Here is a 17792-nt window from a genome sequence, read left to right on the forward strand (position 1 = left end):
ATTCGAGATTGGACATTTGTAGGCATAGAGAGGGTCATACAGGGAGAAAGAGGAGGTGACATAACTGTTCAGTTGCTAAGGAGGGAGCTTAGGTGGATACACATACTAAAAACCAGACAACCTCGGGGCCTTAATGAGGAGGCAAGTTTTAGTTGTTTTCTGTGAAATATCATATGTATTAAATTTTTGTCTCCTGTTTTGTAGTTTTGTATCAACAGAGTTTACTGTTATTTAACATGAGCATCTGGAAGACTGGTGAGTTATTTCCTCCTGTTTGGCTGTGTGATATCTTACCATATATGTTGTGTTGTTGATGTGGCATGCCTCCTTTGTCATTCTGGGAATTTTTTATTGCTGCGTACAGTTTTGACTGTCCTCCTTTTTTCTGTGCCTGAAGGTAAGCAGGCAGAGATTACACTACTCCAGGTGATCACTCCAATTTCTTGATTGACAGTTTGATGTTATGGTGATGCCTGTAGGTAAGCAGGCAGGGATCCACATATGTATGGTTTTTGAGGGACTTCTGATGTGATCTGATGAAATGTAGAGACTAATGGACGTGTTTCTTAACATATTCTTTAGGTTCTCTTGTTTGCTCATGTTTTGATCTGAAGCCGGTTTTGAATTATCTTATCTGCAAGAAACATGGATCTTTTGAGAACGATCGGGGTCCTCAACTGGCTCCTGTCTGATGTTCCTCTACAGTGTTTTTGAGATTATTGGTTGTTATTCATCAATTGACCACAAGATGTCATATATTATAGTAAAAACCCTCTTTGTAATGTTATAGATTGTTATTCATATATTCAAGAATTATATTTAAATATTATGTAATAGAAAGTTTATTTGTATATTTGTTATTTTGTACTATTGTCCCAATGTATATATGGTAGAATTACTTAACACAGGTTTGCTCGCTGCACATAGAACTAATAGGTCGGCTATGGTGCGTCATATGGAACGTACGGAAGTCCGATCTGGGATGGAGCGGGGTCGCGTCAAATGACGTGACTCCGCCCCGCCCAACGTGGCCACGTAATACCGCGAGAAGTGCAGCAAATATAATATGGCTCCAGGCATTGCTGAGCGTAGCCTCCCTAGAAGCAGCCGCCCGCTGCGAACGCGCAAGGCACAGTCCCCCAGTCTCTCCGCATGCAGCAATTTTACAATTTATGGTAAGCACTTGCACTTTCGTATTTCACTAAGCATTAGTGTATTGGGGTTAATAAATGTTATGACTTGTTTGTGCAATATTTAGAATCACAGATACTCAAGGTTGTTGTTTTGCACGATTTATATGATTGATTTTTATATGATTGGAGTCACTAATTTGGTATGACATTAATTTTTAATGTGTGTTTTTGTATTTTTTGTATTTTTCTATTGGCAGTTTGCACTTATATTCAGGATCATATTTAGTCCCATCTATTGCACATTGCATATATAGCACTAGTCACTTTGCTGCTGCGTTGATTTCCAAAGACCATTGGATTAGGACAGGGGTTTTAAACATTGTTTTTAATTGTTTTGTGATGTCAAGGATAAGTCCTAAATAAACATTGTTTATACATTGAGACGGTTTCTGGTATCTTATATAACCTTTCATTAGCACTGGGCTCCTTTTCTTGCCTTTGGGCGGTACGTATAATGACAGGGGAGCCTTTGCAGAGCTGCCCCCCAGATGCTGCGGCGACGACGTGCGTTAGCTGGTTTAGACCTGCTTTTTGCAGGTCTAAGCTAACGCTCATGTCTGTCGGAGGCATGAACAGGGTAATTGGATACCGTGTTAAGAACTCGCTGGGCGATTATATCGCCCAAGCAAGTTCTTTTCCACCTGGGGGGTCTAAAGTTTAGTAAGATTAGGCGATACCCCCATCGCCTAAGTTAAGAACTCGCCAGTGCTTAGCGCTGGCAAGTTCAGCAATAGAGTATGGCCCTTAATGCTGTATGATGGGATGCACCGGAAGCTGCTGAGGCGACACAAGGGCAATAGGCACCGTGTTTACTGCACAGAGCCTGCTGTAGTTCTCTATGGGCTTAATTTACTAAGACAAATTGCATGCCTTATCAGAGTTAACATGTCTTATCAGAGTTAACACATCTTATCAGAGTTAACACGCATAATAGAGCATAGCACGCAAGTAGCATAGGGAGCGCTACGAACTTATGCCTGCTAATTGGCAATGACGAGAGCTCCTCTCATCCTGCCCTGAGCCCCTGTGGGTCCAATCATTTTAAAGTACATAGTATATTCCCGCACTTTGATTGGCCCATTAGGCTGCCTGTCAAGTTTTCTGTCACATGACAGGCAGCCTATTGGGCCAATCAAAGTGCAGGGATAATGTCCTTTAAAGTGAGTGGACCAGCAGGGGCTCAGGGCAGGACGAGTGGAGCTCTCGTCATTGCCAATTAGCAGGCATAAGTTTGTAGCACTCGCTATGCTACTCTGATAATACATGTTAACTCTGATAAGACATATCAACTCTGATAAGGCATGCTATTTGTCTTAGTGAATCAAGCCCTATGAGCGGTGTGCGTAGTGTAAACGACAGAGCACGGCGTTGCTTCACGGCACACTTGCACACACCAACAGGAATCCCAGTGACTTACTTCTTGCCCAGCAGGAAGTATGTCAGTGAGCGCATCCCCACCACAACGCAAACAATAGATGTGAACCCGGCCTAAACAAAAACCTTTCTTTATTACAGCTTACAGAACTCCTGTTATAAATCTGCAGTGTGTCAACCTCCTGCTTTCATGGAAGCAGACAAAGGGCTTGATTCACAAAGCAGTGCTAACTGTTAGCACGCCTGTGAAAACCCCCTTAGCACGTCTAAACGAGCTTTTCGCACGCAAAACTTTACGCGTGCAAAACTTTATGCGCGTAAAATTTTTCGCGCGCACTGCACAGAGCGCTGGGCGCTCCGCGCGAAGTGCCCATTAAAGCCTATGGGACTTAGCGCGTGCATAGGACTTTGCGCGCAGTACTTAGCGCGCGATCTGATTCAGAAAACCAGTGCTAACCTACTTAGCACCCTGGTTAGCGCACCTAAAGACTTTAGACGTGCTAAGTAGGTTAGCACCGCATAGTGAATCAAGCCCACAGGGTCAACAACCTGTGGTTTACATATTAGCTGTGTCTGCTGAGGACTGCTTAATTTCTGTGCAGACACAGCTGAGAGATGAAATTAAACAGGCTCTTCTCTCTAAAAACGCATTCTGCCTGTTTTCCTTGTGGCCTGTGCAAGAGTTCGGGTGTTTTTAAAGGGAACCTGAGGTGAGAGAGAAATGGAGGCAACCATATTTTTTTTTCTTGTAAACAATGCCAGTTGCCTGGCAGCCCTGTTGATCTTCTGTCATAAGTAGTGTCTGAGACAAAACCCTGGAACAAGCATATGGCTAATCCAGTAACCTGAGTCAGATGAGTCTTGTACCTGATCTGCTGCATGCAGGGTCAGGGTCTGCAGCTAAAACTATTACAGATACAGGATCAGGAGGACTGCCAGGCAACTGATATTGTTTAACCCTCCTGGCGGTCTAATAAATTCCGCCAGGAGGCATCGCAGCAGTCTTTTTTTTTTTATTTTTTTAAATCATGTAGTGAGCCCAGGGCTCGCTACATGAGAACGGGAGTTCCTGGAGTGCGACGGGGCAAGATGACTGACGTCGTGACGTCATTGGGAGTCCCGATCCACCCCTCAGCGCTGCCTGGCACTGATTGGCCAGGCAGCGCACGGGGTCTGGGGGGGGGGGGGGGCGGCGCGGCGCGACGGATAGCGGCGATCGAGCGCGGGGCGGCAGCGATCGGTGTGCTAGCTGCGTGCAGCAAAAAAAAAAAAAAATTAAGCAAATCGGCCCAGCAGGGCCTGAGAAAACCTCCTGCGCTGCCAGGAAGGTTAAAAGGAAATAAATATGGCAGCCTCCATATCACTCTCACCTTGGGTTTCCTTTGACATGTACCTGAGCTGACATATGTCATAAGATAAACAAGGGTATTTAGTGTACCAGTCCTTCTAATCACTTGTTTTTGGTCCCTTTATATGTATTAATTTTTTTCATTGCAAGGGTTAAAGAATATTGCTTTTATCTATGCAAATGAGGCAACTGAACAACAACAGTCCAATTGAGACCTTTATCTCTTGAAAAGTAAGCAGAAGCCAAAACACTTCTCTTTGGCTCATGAAACACTGCTGATAGCTAAACAGGGTTGTCACATTTTAATAACTATTATTTTGTTTGTTTTGCATCTGAATTAACCAGTTTCTGTACACACCAACATGGCTGCTGTCTTAGAAATTCAGCTCTTAAGCTGAAAAATTAAAATATGAGAAGGTTCTATTTAACATTAGTACTAGACATTAAATAAATGACCCCATACACTTATTTTAAGTTCAGGTTTTCTTTAATTACTTATTAATCCTTTTGGCAGTATATCCACACCCGCAGGACTTCATCTAAAGTCACAGGGTTGTAGATATTCGTCTTCTGTGGTGAATGGGCGGTGCACAAGCGCAAGTGTGTGTATGCACATGCCTGCGGTAATGATTGGCGGGGCAATGATTGATGAATGGAAATTAGTGTTCCCAAAGCCAATCAAAGGGTCCTATTCATGAATGGATGCTGCTGTATCCAACAGCAGTGTTCATTTGTTGTAAGTCTGTATAAACATACACATTTTCACTTTAGCTTAGAAAGCTGTGATTCAGCTTTCTAAGCAATAAAGTTATGGCACAATAAAAATCATACACCAAAAATTAAAAGCCCATTAACCCATGAAACGACACCCTAAACCCTACAGTATAGTTACCAAAAAAATTTGTAAAAAAAATTCCACAGTGACAGAAATTAAAAGATAATACATAAATTGTTACGTTATCATTATTATTTTTGCAAATTAGGGCTTGTAATTATTTATAGAGTACAATGAGAAAACTAAAAACACTAAATTTTATTTCCAAAGAAAATATTGTCATCATACATTGTACTAGGGACATAATTTAAACATTGTAATAACCGGGACAAACGGGCAATTAAAATGTGTGGGTTTTAATTACAGTAGCATGTATTATTTTAAACCTATAGAGGCTAAAAACTGATAAGTAATTATTTTTTTTCATTTTTTTCTTCTTCTTTTCTTTAAAAGGCATATACTGTATAATAAAATAATTCTTAGCAAAAAGTACCCCCCAAACAAAGCCTAACTAGTGGTAAAAAAAACAAGATATAAACCATTTAGGTATGATAAGTAGTCATAAAGTTATTGGCAAATGAATGGGAGGATGTAATGATCGGTGTCAGCACACAGAGAGAACCTGATTATTGGTGATCTGCAGTATCACCAGTAATACAGATATATACCCGATTATTGATGATCTGCAGAATCACCAATAATACAGATATATGACTAACCTCTGGACACCCAGCACATGAAATACAATAAAGACAGTAGTTTATCACAGAACTTGTGGAAATATCCACCACACGGGAATTCCTCAGAGGTGTGGTTACCTCTGAATGGGAACCCCGTGAGTGAGATCCTCTAACCAGGCAAAGCGAGGAATCTCGACCCCTAGCAGTAATCGTCTGCTTGGGGCAGGCGTCTCGGAGAGGCAAGCCTCAGAGATAACCCTCCAGTGGGAGACGTTCCACTGAAGGGAGAAAGGTCAGACAGGCAAGGGTTCGGCAACAGAGATGGCGGGCAGCAGTACAGGAACGGAAGGCAGAAGAGAAATCGGTAATCAAGCAGAGGTCAGCAACAAGGATCAGATAGGCAAATGTACAGTAGCGTAGAGAGAGAGAGTAGTCAAGGATAGCCGGAGTCAAAACACAGATACAATATCAATAACAATCCTAACTAAGGTGTGAAATCCTTAGCATCAACACCAGGGCACTAAACTAAGGTCTGAGCGCTAACACAGAAGTGTGAACACGACAGCAGACAAGGAGCAACTGAAAATCAGCTCCTTATATGCTGGGAGCTCATCTGCAGCGCCACCCAGCCGCCCAGCCAATCAAAAGGGCTGCTGAGGTCAGCTGACTGGAGAGTCAGCTGACCCTCCTACGTAGGAGGTACAAATCCTGCCTCCTGGCGCGCGCGCCCCTCTGCCTCTGTGTACCAGAGAGGCCAGGCCCAGGGTCCGCGCGCGAGCGCGTACTGACATCCGCCGGCTGCACCACCGGCCCCGCCGCCATGTCGCCAGCCGCGGCGTGCCCACCAACGTGGCGGCGTCTCCGTGGATTCTCACAGTACCCCCCTTGAGGAGTGGACTCCGGACACTTCCTACACGGTTTCTCAGGATGTAACTGATGAAATCTCTTCCTCAATCTCTCAGCATGCATGCGATCCTCTGGAACCCATGACCTGTCCTCCACACCATTCCCCTTCCAATGGACCAGATACTGGAGCGAATTCTGCACTAGACGAGAATCCAAAATCTTTTCAACTTCAAACTCTGTCTGGCCCTCTACCACGACCGGGGGGGGGGGGGGGAGAGAGAGGAATCCACATACACTGCCGGTTTCAGTAAGGAGACGTGGAACGATCTCCCACATCTCATGCTGGCTGGAAGATCAATGACATAAGAAACATCATTGATCCTTTTGACCACCGGATAAGGCCCTATGAACCTAGGACCCAACTTGGTGGACGGTTGTCTGAGTGCCAAATGTTTGGTTGACACCCACAACTTGTCTCCTGGAGCAAAGTGCCACTCAGCAGACCGTCTCTTATTGGCCTGTTTCTTTTGTCTCTGAAAGGCCATACCTAAATTTCTTTTCACCTATCCCCAAAGCTCCCTCAATGCCCTCTGCCAATCCTCCAGGGCAGGGAAGGGAGAAGAACACACAGGCAATGGGGAAAACTTAGGGGATTCTCCTGACACAACCTGAAAAGGGGACAGCCCTGTAGACGAACTCTTCAGGTTGTTGTGCGCAAACTCTGGAAAGGGCAAAAATTTAACCCATTCGGTTTGCGCGTCCGCCACATAGCAACTCAGGAACTGCTCTAGGGCCTGATTAACCCTTTCGGTCTGCCCGTTGGTCTGTGGGTGATACCCTGAAGAAAAGGACAGGTTCATACCCAATGTATGGCAAAACGCCCTCCAAAACTTTTCCATGAATTGGACTCCCCTATCAGAAACCACATCATCTGGGATTCCGTGCAACCGGAAGACATGTTGTATGAAAAGATCGGCCAACTCTTGGGCTGAGGGAAACCCTTTAAGCGGGACAAAATGGGCCATCTTGCTGAATCTGTCTACAACTACCCAGATGACTGTCATGCCTTCGGACCTGGGGAGTTCGCCAATGAAGTCCATGGACAAATGGGTCCACAGTTCACTTGGCACGGGTAAGGACTGTAAGGTGCCCACCGGAGCCAGACGAGAATGTTTGTTCCTGGCACAGACAACACACTCTGATAAATTCCCTACAATCTGAGGCCAATGAAGGCCACCACACACACCTAGTGAGCAGATCTAGAGTGCGGGTGACCCCAGGGTGACCCGCATTCTTATGGGCATGGAATAGCTGCATGATCTGTAATCAGAAGGGAAGTGGCACGAAAAGAACCCCTTACGGTTTCCCTTCCGGGGTGTCTAACTGATAAGCAGCTAGTGTGGTTGCCCAATCCTCCCAGGTGTCAACGGCAGCTAGCACCACCTTGGGAGGCAGAATACCCTCGGGAGATGTTGACTGGGCTGTCTCAGACTCGAAACATCTGGAGAGGGCGTCTGCTTTGATATTTTTAGAACCTGGAGTGTACGTGATGACAAATCTGAAGCGTGTAAAGAACAAAGACCAGCGGGCCTGTCTGGGAGTAAGCCTTTTGGCGCCCTCAATGTACTCCAGTTTCTTATGGTCAGTATACACAACAATGGTATGCTCTGCCCCCTCAAGCCAATGACGCCACTCCTGAAAAGCCAATTTGATGGCCAGGAGTTCCCTGTTGCCTACATCGTAGTTTTTTTCAGCAGGGGAGAATCTACGTGAAAAGTAGGCACAGGGATGTGTCTTGCCTTGCGCACCTGAACGTTGAGACAGGACCGCCCCCACCCCAATCTCTGAGGCGTCCACCTCCACCATAAAGGGAAGGGTGACATCGACATGTCTCAATATTGGCGCAGAGCAAAACAATCTTTTAAGGGTGTTGAAGGCTGACTGGGCCTCTGGCGACCAATAGCAAGGGTCAGCCCCTTTTTTGGTGAGACTAGACAGAGGGGCTACTACCGAAGAGAATCCCTTGATAAATCTCTGGCAGTAGTTAGCAAAACCAAGGAATCTTTGAAGTGCCTTCAAGCCTACCGGTTGTGGCCACTCTAAGACTGCTGAAACCTTTTCTGGATCCATAGAGAGACCTGACGTTGAAATAATGTACCCCAGAAAAGGAATCTGAGTGACCTCAAAGAGGCACTTCTCTAGTTTTGCATACAATAAATTCTGTCTCAACTTCTTCAATACATACTTGACATGCTTACGATGCTCTACGAGGTTTGGAAAGAAAATCAGTATGTCATCAAGGTATACCAAGACAAACCTCCCCAACACATCCCTGAAGACCTCGTTAATTAACTCTTGGAAGACGGCCGGGGCGTTACACAACCCGAAGGGCATAACTAGGTACTCGTAATGCCCGTCGGGTGTATTGAAGGCCGTCTTCCACTCGTCACCAGCCCTAATGCGCACCAGGTTGTATGCCCCACGTAGGTCTAATTTTGAGAAAATACTGGCATTGGTAATCTGAGCAAAGAGATCGTCTATCAGAGGCAACGGATAGCAATTCTTTATGGTGATCTTGTTTAGACCTCGGTAGTCAATACAAGGTCTAAGACCACCGTCTTTCTTTTGAACGAAGAAAAAACCTGCCCCGGCTGGTGACCGGGAAGGGCGGATGAACCCTTTTGCCAGGTTATCAGTAATGTACTCCCGCATTGCCAGTTTTTCTGGTCCGGACAGGTTATAGAGATGACCCCTAGGGGGCATACAACCAGATCTCAAGTCGATAGGGCAGTCAAAACTCCGATGTGGTGGGAGTTTATCAGCAGGCCTAGGACAGAACACATCCGAAAACTCAGCGTATTGCGCCTGCACCCCCTTAACCTCTACCTTGGTAGTACAAATGGCAATTTTCTCCAAACAGTGAGTATGGCAATAAGGCGACCAACTGAGTAGCTGAACTGCCGCCCAATCTATCTGTGGGGAATGGAGCTGTAACCAGGGCATACCGAGAATCACAGTGGAGGTTGCCATGCGTAAAACAAAAACTGTAAACTCTCCTTATGTAGAACCCCTATCGTGCATGTCAACCTCGGGGTCTGAGAGAGAGGTTGTCTACTCTGTAAAGGAGAATCATCCACTGCGGTGACGACAACTTCTCGTCTAAAAGCTGTAAGGGAACACCCAGTCCTTTCACAAACTCGTAATCTATGAAATTGGCCGCGGACCCAGAGTCCACGAAAGCTTCAGTGCGAACAGTAAAATTTCCTCAGGAAATGGAACACGGGAGGAGTAACCGATTATTCTGACTTAGAGGTAAGTTCTGTGCGTCTAGGGTATTACCTCTAACTACACCTAGACGGCAGTGTTTCCCGATTTCCTGGGGCAATTTTGAGCAATATGACCCTGCTCTGCGCAATATAAACAAAGATTTTCCGCCCTTCTGCGCTCTGTCTCGGCCCGAGTCAACCGAGAATGTCCGATTTGCATCGGCTCGTCAGTAGGAGGGGTAGGTGATGAGGACGCATAAGAGATAGCTTTTACTGCATTCCTACCTCTCGATTGACGCTGATAGCGCAATCTGCGGTCCGCACGCACCGCTAAGGAAATGGCGTCATCGACAGACTTTGGTTCTGGGTGTCCTAACATTAATTCATAGACTGCGTCTGACAGGCCTGAGAGGAAGCAGTCTAATAAGGCGTAGGACCCCCACCTAGATGACACAGCCCACCTTCTGAATTCGGCTGCATAAACTTCAACCGTGTCTCGACCCTGCTTGAGAGTTTTGAGCTTCCTCTCAGCACTAATCGAAGCATCCGGGTCGTCATAGATTATAGCCATTGCCTTGAAAAATTCCTCAACTGAAGTCAAGGCCGTATCTCCGGGTGGAAGACCGTATGCCCAGGTCTGCGAGTCCCCGGACAATAAGGTCTTAATAAATGTCACCCTCTGAGGTTCGGTACCCGACAAAGTGGGCCTCAATTTGAAATACGACAACACTCGGTTACAAAAGTTCTGGAAGTCAGACCTGTGTCCTGAAAATTTCTCAGGTACTGAGAAACGCAGATCTGTGACTGGAGGGGATTGCATGGTAGCTACAGCCGTCTGGAGGACCCGCACAGATCCAGACAGTTGATTGATCTGGCTCTGTTGTGTATTAACCACCTCGACGAGGTTAGAACTGAGGTGGTTAAAGCCTCAACCTGGCTGCGTAATGCATCCATCATTTGTGGTCTGCTGTTCTGTAATGATCAGTGTCAGCACACAGAGAGAACCTGATCATTGGTGATCTGCAGTATCACCAGTAATACAGATATATACCCGATTATTGATGATCTGCAGAATCACCAATAATACAGATAAATGACTAACCTCTGGACACCCAGCACATGGAATACAATAAAGACAGTAGTTTATCACAGAACTTGTGGAAATATCCACCACACGGGAATTCCTCAGAGGTGTGGTTACCTCAGAATGGGAACCCCGTGAGTGAGATCCTCTAACCAGGCAAAGCGAGGAATCTCGACCCCTAGCAGTAATCGTCTGCTTGGGGCAGGCGTCTCGGAGAGGCAAGCCTCAGAGATAACCCTCCAGTGGGAGACGTTCCACTGAAGGGAGACAGGTCAGACAGGCAAGGGTTCGGCAACAGAGATGGCGGCAGCAGTACAGGAACGGAAGGCAGAAGAGAAATCGGTAATCAAGCAGAGGTCAGCAACAAGGATCAGATAGGCAAAGGTACAATAGCGTAGAGAGAGAGAGTAGTCAAGGATAGCCGGAGTCAAAACACAGATACAATATCAATAACAATCCTAACTAAGGTGTGAAATCCTTAGCATCAACACCAGGGCACTAAACTAAGGTCTGCTGACTGGAGAGTCAGCTGACCCTCCTACGTAGGAGGTACAAATCCTGCCTCCTGGCGCGTGTGCGCGCGCCCCTCTGCCTCTGTGTACCAGAGAGGCCAGGCCCAGGGTCCGCGCGCGAGCGCGTACTGACATCCGCCGGCTGCACCATAGGCCCCGCCACCATGTCGCCAGCCGCTGGTGTGCCCACCAACCCGTGCCATCGGTTCCGCATGTGAAGCGGAACTCGCCGGCTGGGAAGCGGAGACCGCCGCCATGCTGCCCCGCGTGGCGGCGTCTCCGTGGATTCTCACAGAGGAGCGCTGAAAGGTGAAAATTGCCCTGGTGCAGAAGGGGAAAAACCCCTTAGAGGTGAAGTGGTTAATAGTGCAAAATCTCAATGTGTTAATATTATTTAGCATATATCTTGTACCATTGTGTAACAATGAGTTGTCCAAGGAAAGCTTTGCATTTGTCATAACTCACATTTATTTTATTTTTTTTAACAGGTAGAAGAAAATATTTTGATGAACTACTGTCGAGTCTAGATATGAAGATCTACGCAAATGGTGTCCTCACTCGGAAAGAGGTCTTGGAAATTGGCAAAGACAGCCTTGAACAGATTAGCCTCCATAGGTTGCAGGATGTTCCATGGTATTTGATCCATAATTTCATGTCTCTAAATGTAAACGCACGAAAGTCACAACCCGAACAATCTGGTACAGATATGGAAAACTTGGAGACAGACCTAGAAACTTTAGACTTTAGCCTGGATAGTGAAACAGGTCCTGAGCTTATTCACCCTTTAGATGTCTTGTGCGTTGTTCTGCATTGTGCCAACAGCTTTTTGCAGCAGGAAATTGTGTCCAAAATGTCCATGTGTCAGTTTGCTATCCCTCTGTTGCTACCGTCTACAGATGGTCCAGATTGTACCTTCATGATCTGGGCAATGAGAGACGTAGTGAAAAAGTGGCGACCTCAGTCATTAAAGGAGACCAAGGGATTCATGGAGGACAATCTGGTAAACATTGCTTTACCCTTTTATTCTTTTGTGAGGCTACAGAACTGTAGCATATCTAAGTCGGCTATCATCAATCAACTTCTTGCGCCAGGCCAACAGCATTATGACTACTTTCTACACAGGAACATGGAAGGAGGAAACCTTTCTCGGAAAATATCAGATGGTTTGGTGGAGATGTCCTCTTACTTTCCTTCTGGGCAAGATAATACTGATATTTTTACAGACCCACTTGCAGTTTTAAATTTACGAGGAGACATTGTATCAAACTGGACTCAGTTCAGTTTTTTAACCCAGATATCATCAGTTGTGTTCATTTTTGCTGACAGTATTACTGAAACAGAATACTTGTTGTTATCCAGTCTTCAGAATTCAAAGGCCAAATATGTCATTATTTGTTCAGTTTTATCAAACCCAGAAGGAATCACACTGGAATATGTAAAAAAGCTAAATCCTGTTCTAAATCCCCAACTTTTAGTGAAGAACCATAAAATCAATGATGCAACACTGGTGAAAAAAGTTCAAACTATAATGAGATCATCAAAGAATACTTTCTTGAAGTTGGAGGAAATGACGGAAAAAGCTAGTGAACTTGGTATCCATATAGATGAGAATTCCAAAGAGTGCCAAATGGCAAAACGTACAGCCTTAAACATTACTGCAGAAATAACAAATGTTGAATCATATAAGAAGGAGACAATGAAATTACAGGGCGATCTCTGGAAAGAACTGGCACGCATTGATGTAGAAATGTGTAGAATGAAAAACCAAGGTGATCAAAACTGTGAAACTTATAAAGCTAAACTCAACAAACAACGAGCTGAACTACTTGAGAAGCAAAACAAGCATAGCCTGCCAAATGGAATCGGCCAATTTATCAGTGCAATGATTTCATTAAACCCACTGGAGAGACATTTCTTCTTGAAATGGATTAAGATTCTTCTCGATTCCCTTGCTCGAAAAAATTTAGTAAGCCTTCAGGAAGAATACCAGAAGATGTGTTCTACTGAATCCACTGATCGCAAGAAGATGAAAAACCTGGATCAGAAAATGTCTGATAGTTCCCTGGGCCCTGAACACTTTGTACGAGAGCTTGGCCAGTTTTATGAAGCTGAAAGCTTTATGGTAAAAGAAAACAACTTAAAGCCAGATGAGAGAAAATTCCATAAACTTCCAGAAGTAGCAGCTGATCTCTTACTTGACGGGTTTCCACTTGAGTTGATGGATGGGGATGCCTCTAACATCCCTCTGCAATGGATAAAAGATATCCTGGCCACACTGGATAAAAAAGCAGGTGGACAATGCAGAGTGAGAGTCATAACTGTTCTGGGAGTGCAGAGTACTGGCAAATCCACCCTATTAAACACCATGTTTGGTTTGCAGTTCCCAGTGGCCAATGGACGATGCACACGAGGAGCCTTCATGACTCTTATTAAAGTGAAACAGGATTTCCAAGATGTTTTGAAATGCAACTTCATACTAGTGATTGACACCGAAGGACTAAAAGCTCCCGAACTGGCTTCTCTGGATGAGAGTTATGAACATGACAATCAGTTGGCAACACTTGTTGTTGGACTAAGTGATATCACTATCATTAACATGGCAATGGAAAATACAGCAGAAATGAAAGATATTTTGCAGATTGTAGTCCATGCCTTTCTTAGAATGCAGACAACTGGAAAGAAACCTAACTGCCAGTTTATACATCAGAATGTAGGAGATGTGTCTGCCCATGTGAAAAACATGAGAGACCGAGCAAAACTTAGTGAAGAACTAAATGAAATCACCAAAATAGCAGCCAAGATGGAAAAAAAGACAGAAGTCACAACATTCACTGATGTCATGGTCCACGAGAAGGAGACACACACCTGGTACATCCCTAGTCTTTGGCTTGGTGTCCCCCCAATGGCTTCTGTAAATGTTGGCTACAGTGAGACTATTAGTCAGCTGAAAAGACATTTGCTTGAGTTTATGAGAGATCATTCTTCTACTCCTCAGACTCTTCATGGGTTTTCAGAATGGCTAATGAGTTTATGGAAATCTGTGATGTACGAGACCTTCATCTTCAGTTTCAGGAACAGTCTTGTAGCCGAGGCCTATGAGAAATTGTCCATAAAATATTCTGAACTGCGCTGGAATTTCGACAAGGGGATGCACAGCTGGATAGCAGAGGGAGAGAATGAAATACGAAACGAAAAGTTAGACGGACTGCAAACAGTACATGAGAGGCTGAAAGAGGACATGCACAACAAACTTTGTAGTGAAGTGACACTCATGCGTGAGTCTTTAGAACAATATTTTAAGAGTGGACCTGAACATACCAACCTAATAGAAAGATACAAAGAAGAATTTCTTAGAAATGCAACACATGTTCGAAACGAACATGAACGCAATTTATCCCACAGATTAGAGGAAGCGGTAAGCATTAGGAAAGGCAAAGCAGCCATTCTGTCTATTCAGGAATCATTCCTCCAAACCATTGAAGCGAAAGTCACCAGTCTGCTGGACCATTATAAGGACAATAAACTGAACTTGGACAACAAAGCAATCAAAGTTAAGTTTGAAGAAATGTGGAATGAAACTCTGTCAGGTTTACAGTTAAGTTATATACGAAGACAAGACATTCCACAAAACATCTTTACACAACTAAGAAATGACATGGTTAACAGTGTAAGTGCCGTTAAAGAGAAATTAAACACCATCAAAGACTTATCAGCAGTCCAAGAAATGCCATTTACAATTCAGGAAAGTTATTTTAGTACACCTTGGTATGAAAACTTAGCAAAAAATATAACTTATCTGAAAGAAGTTGAACAAAAATGTGAACACCTTTTTAATGCTCTACAAAGCAAGTGTACAAGCTATATAATGCAGAAAATTAGCACAAAGGAGGACTATCATGAGACTTACTGCCAGGAACTACTTCTTACCATAAATGAGGACCCGCTTCAGAAAGACCTACAGATGTTGCACACCACTCCCTTGTTCAACTTGGACGTAAAGCTTATAATTTTAGGGAAAGCAGCTCTGATGTTTCAGAAGATGCATGAAGACTTCATCAAAGATAATGATCCAAGACTCTCTTTGGAACAACTAAAGCCTCAATATTTATCCACATTTGAAAACATATTTCAAATGAAAGATGAGTGCCAAGACAGAGCAAAGGATTTCTGTGAAAAGTGCCTGAAACCTGCAATAACTGAGTTTGTGTATAAGAACCTTGGAAAGGAAATGGTAGACGATATTCTACGAAGTTTGGACTCTAAACAATACAGCAGTAGAGCATTCTTTCAGTATACTTTGCTGAAAAAATTGCTGGAAGACAAAAACTTCAATCTGTATATTGAATATATAAGAAAATATGAAACTTTTGTAAGAACATTTATTAATAACAATATTCAAGAAAAGTATAAACGACGTCAAAGCCTGGAGAGCGTACAAAATAAAGTTTTCAGACAAGTGATTGGAAGAGTTGTCCAAGCTCTCCAAGATTCAAATATTGTCGAGTGTTCAGATGTACCATTATTTTTGGATAAATTCTGTGACATGTTGAAGAAAGAGTTAGTTATCTCCCAAAGTGCTTTGAAAGTCATTACGTTCCAGAATAAGGCATCTGTACGCCAGTTTATAACTGACATTGAGAAGTTTCTATTAAGTACAGAAATGGAAATCAAGGAAGAGCTGAACTCTTTGAGTGTCCAGTCTTTGCTGACCAAGGTTACGCTGAAACCGCAAGATGAATTATTTAGGAAAGTGATTGGATGTGGCAAGCAATGTCCATTCTGCAATGTTCCCTGTGAAGCTGGTGGTGATGGCCACACTGAGCATTTTGCATCTATTCATCGACCTCAAGGGTTAGCTGGGATCAGAAGTACCAAGAAACAGATCCTTTACCATTCTTTATGTTCCACTGATGTTATAGGAAATGGTTCCTTCAGGAACTCGGACACTGATTGGCAGCCATGTCCAAACAAAGATTATAGAAAAGTGTATCCTGACTGGTCTATTCAGCCAGACCCCAGCATCAGTGCTTCAGATTACTGGAAATTTGTTTTCAAAGAATATAATGATGAATTTGCGAAACATCATAAAGCAGGAGCAGCTCGGCTTCCAGAAGAATGGAAAGCACTAACAGAGCAGAACGCTTTATGTAGTCTGCAAGAAATATTCAACACAACATAAAGACGTTAAAAAATGATTCCAAAGAGAAAAACGAAAAAAAGTGATAATATGCGACTGTAAGTGATGAAATTTTCCGGTTTAATTAATAATTGCACTCAATTTTTTCCAAAAAATAGGGCAGTGGTGTGATCTAAAAGACAAAAAAGTAGATAACTTACCTCGGTAGAGGGGAAGCCTCTAGATCCTCCTGGGGCTTCCCAAATCCTCCTCCAGACCACCTCTCCAGCCCTGGGACCCTCAGATTTTCACAGCTGTGCTATTGTACATGAACAAGTGCAGACACAGGACAACTTGGACCTTTAGTAGTAAGGAGCCACCACTTTGGCTCGCTGGAAAAGCTGAGCTCCATGTCACTGCACAGGCAGAAGCCATCTGCACCTGCACAGTGCATCCACACTTTGCCAACTAGACCTTTTTGATGGGCTTTTGTAGATCCCAGTGCTGGAACAGCAAGGAGGAGATGGACAGGGAAGCCTATGGATTATCTATATCCCTGCACACCCCTAATCACTCTCCTGCCCCACCCCGACACATGCCTAATCACACATTCCATAAAGATTTTCATAGGAAATATATATATTTTTTTAAGTTTAAACCACACTGGTATTTTCTATTCTTGTTCATTCCCTCATATTAACATTTGAAAATAAGAATTATGTCAATTTAAAGGATGGGAATAAAGTTTAGAATCAATTAAGCACATTTTTCAGGAGAAAAATACAAACTTTTACATAGATCTGTACATCAGTTCTGAAAGAAGGACAAATGAGGGGGGAAAGAGGTGCAGGGGACTAGGATCCCACAGGAGGGACAGTTGGAAGCTATGAATGTGCAATGTTTCGTGTGTGTGTGTGTGTGTGTGTGTGTGTGTGTGTGTGTGTGTGTGTGTGTGTGTGTGTGTGTGTGTGTGTGTGTGTGTGTGTGTGTTATGGCCAGGATCCAAAGTCTGACCACTTTGGGTTGTGGCTGGCCATAATGTGAAGTGGCCGTGTTACAGCGGCCAATGTCAGAAACAAATCATTCTGGCGGCTCCGGGTCCTCCCCCCTGCCTCCCTCCTCTCAGCAGTCTCACCAGTCTGGCAGCCGCGGGTCCAGTATCCCCACCCACTCTTTATCTCCCTTCGCACACCCGAGATGTTCATTACCACAGGGAAGCACCCCAAGGAGCAGGCAGCAGAAACGCTGCAGACATTGCTTCAGCCAGCACTCGCTCTGCAGTGCCCAACAAAACTGGTGGCACAAACCCCTGCTTCTTCTGGTACTTCCCCATGGTTACAAACGGAAACTTGTCGTTGCAGGGACTTGAGCGAGGGGGAAGATATAGGGTGGGTAGGGATACCCAGCGCCCAATGGCAGTGGTGAGAGGAGGAGGTGGGGGGAGGAGCCGGAGCCCTGGACTCTAATTGCTGGTCGCTATTGGCCGACTGGTGAGAGGAGGAAGGCAGAGGGGAGGAGCTGGAGCTGCCAAAATGAAATTGTTTCTGACAACACAGCCACTTCGCATTTTGGCCGGCCAGAACCCGTAGTGGCCAGAC

At 44.5% G+C, this 17792-nt stretch overlaps 1 protein-coding gene across 1 annotated transcript in view; it reads left to right on the forward strand.

Annotated features, from left to right (window-relative positions):
• Positions 1–17588, forward strand: part of LOC137524239 (interferon-induced very large GTPase 1-like) — a 28522-nt gene extending 10934 nt beyond the window's left edge. The window contains exon 3 of the mRNA XM_068243867.1: positions 11567–17588. Coding sequence (XP_068099968.1) covers positions 11567–16257 — 4691 coding nt within the window. The 3' untranslated portion in view covers positions 16258–17588. The remainder of the gene's footprint in view (positions 1–11566) is intronic.
• Positions 17589–17792: the final 204 nt, after the last annotated feature.

The sequence above is a fragment of the Hyperolius riggenbachi genome, chromosome 7, assembly GCF_040937935.1.
Source record: "Hyperolius riggenbachi isolate aHypRig1 chromosome 7, aHypRig1.pri, whole genome shotgun sequence".
NCBI lineage: Eukaryota > Metazoa > Chordata > Amphibia > Anura > Hyperoliidae > Hyperolius > Hyperolius riggenbachi.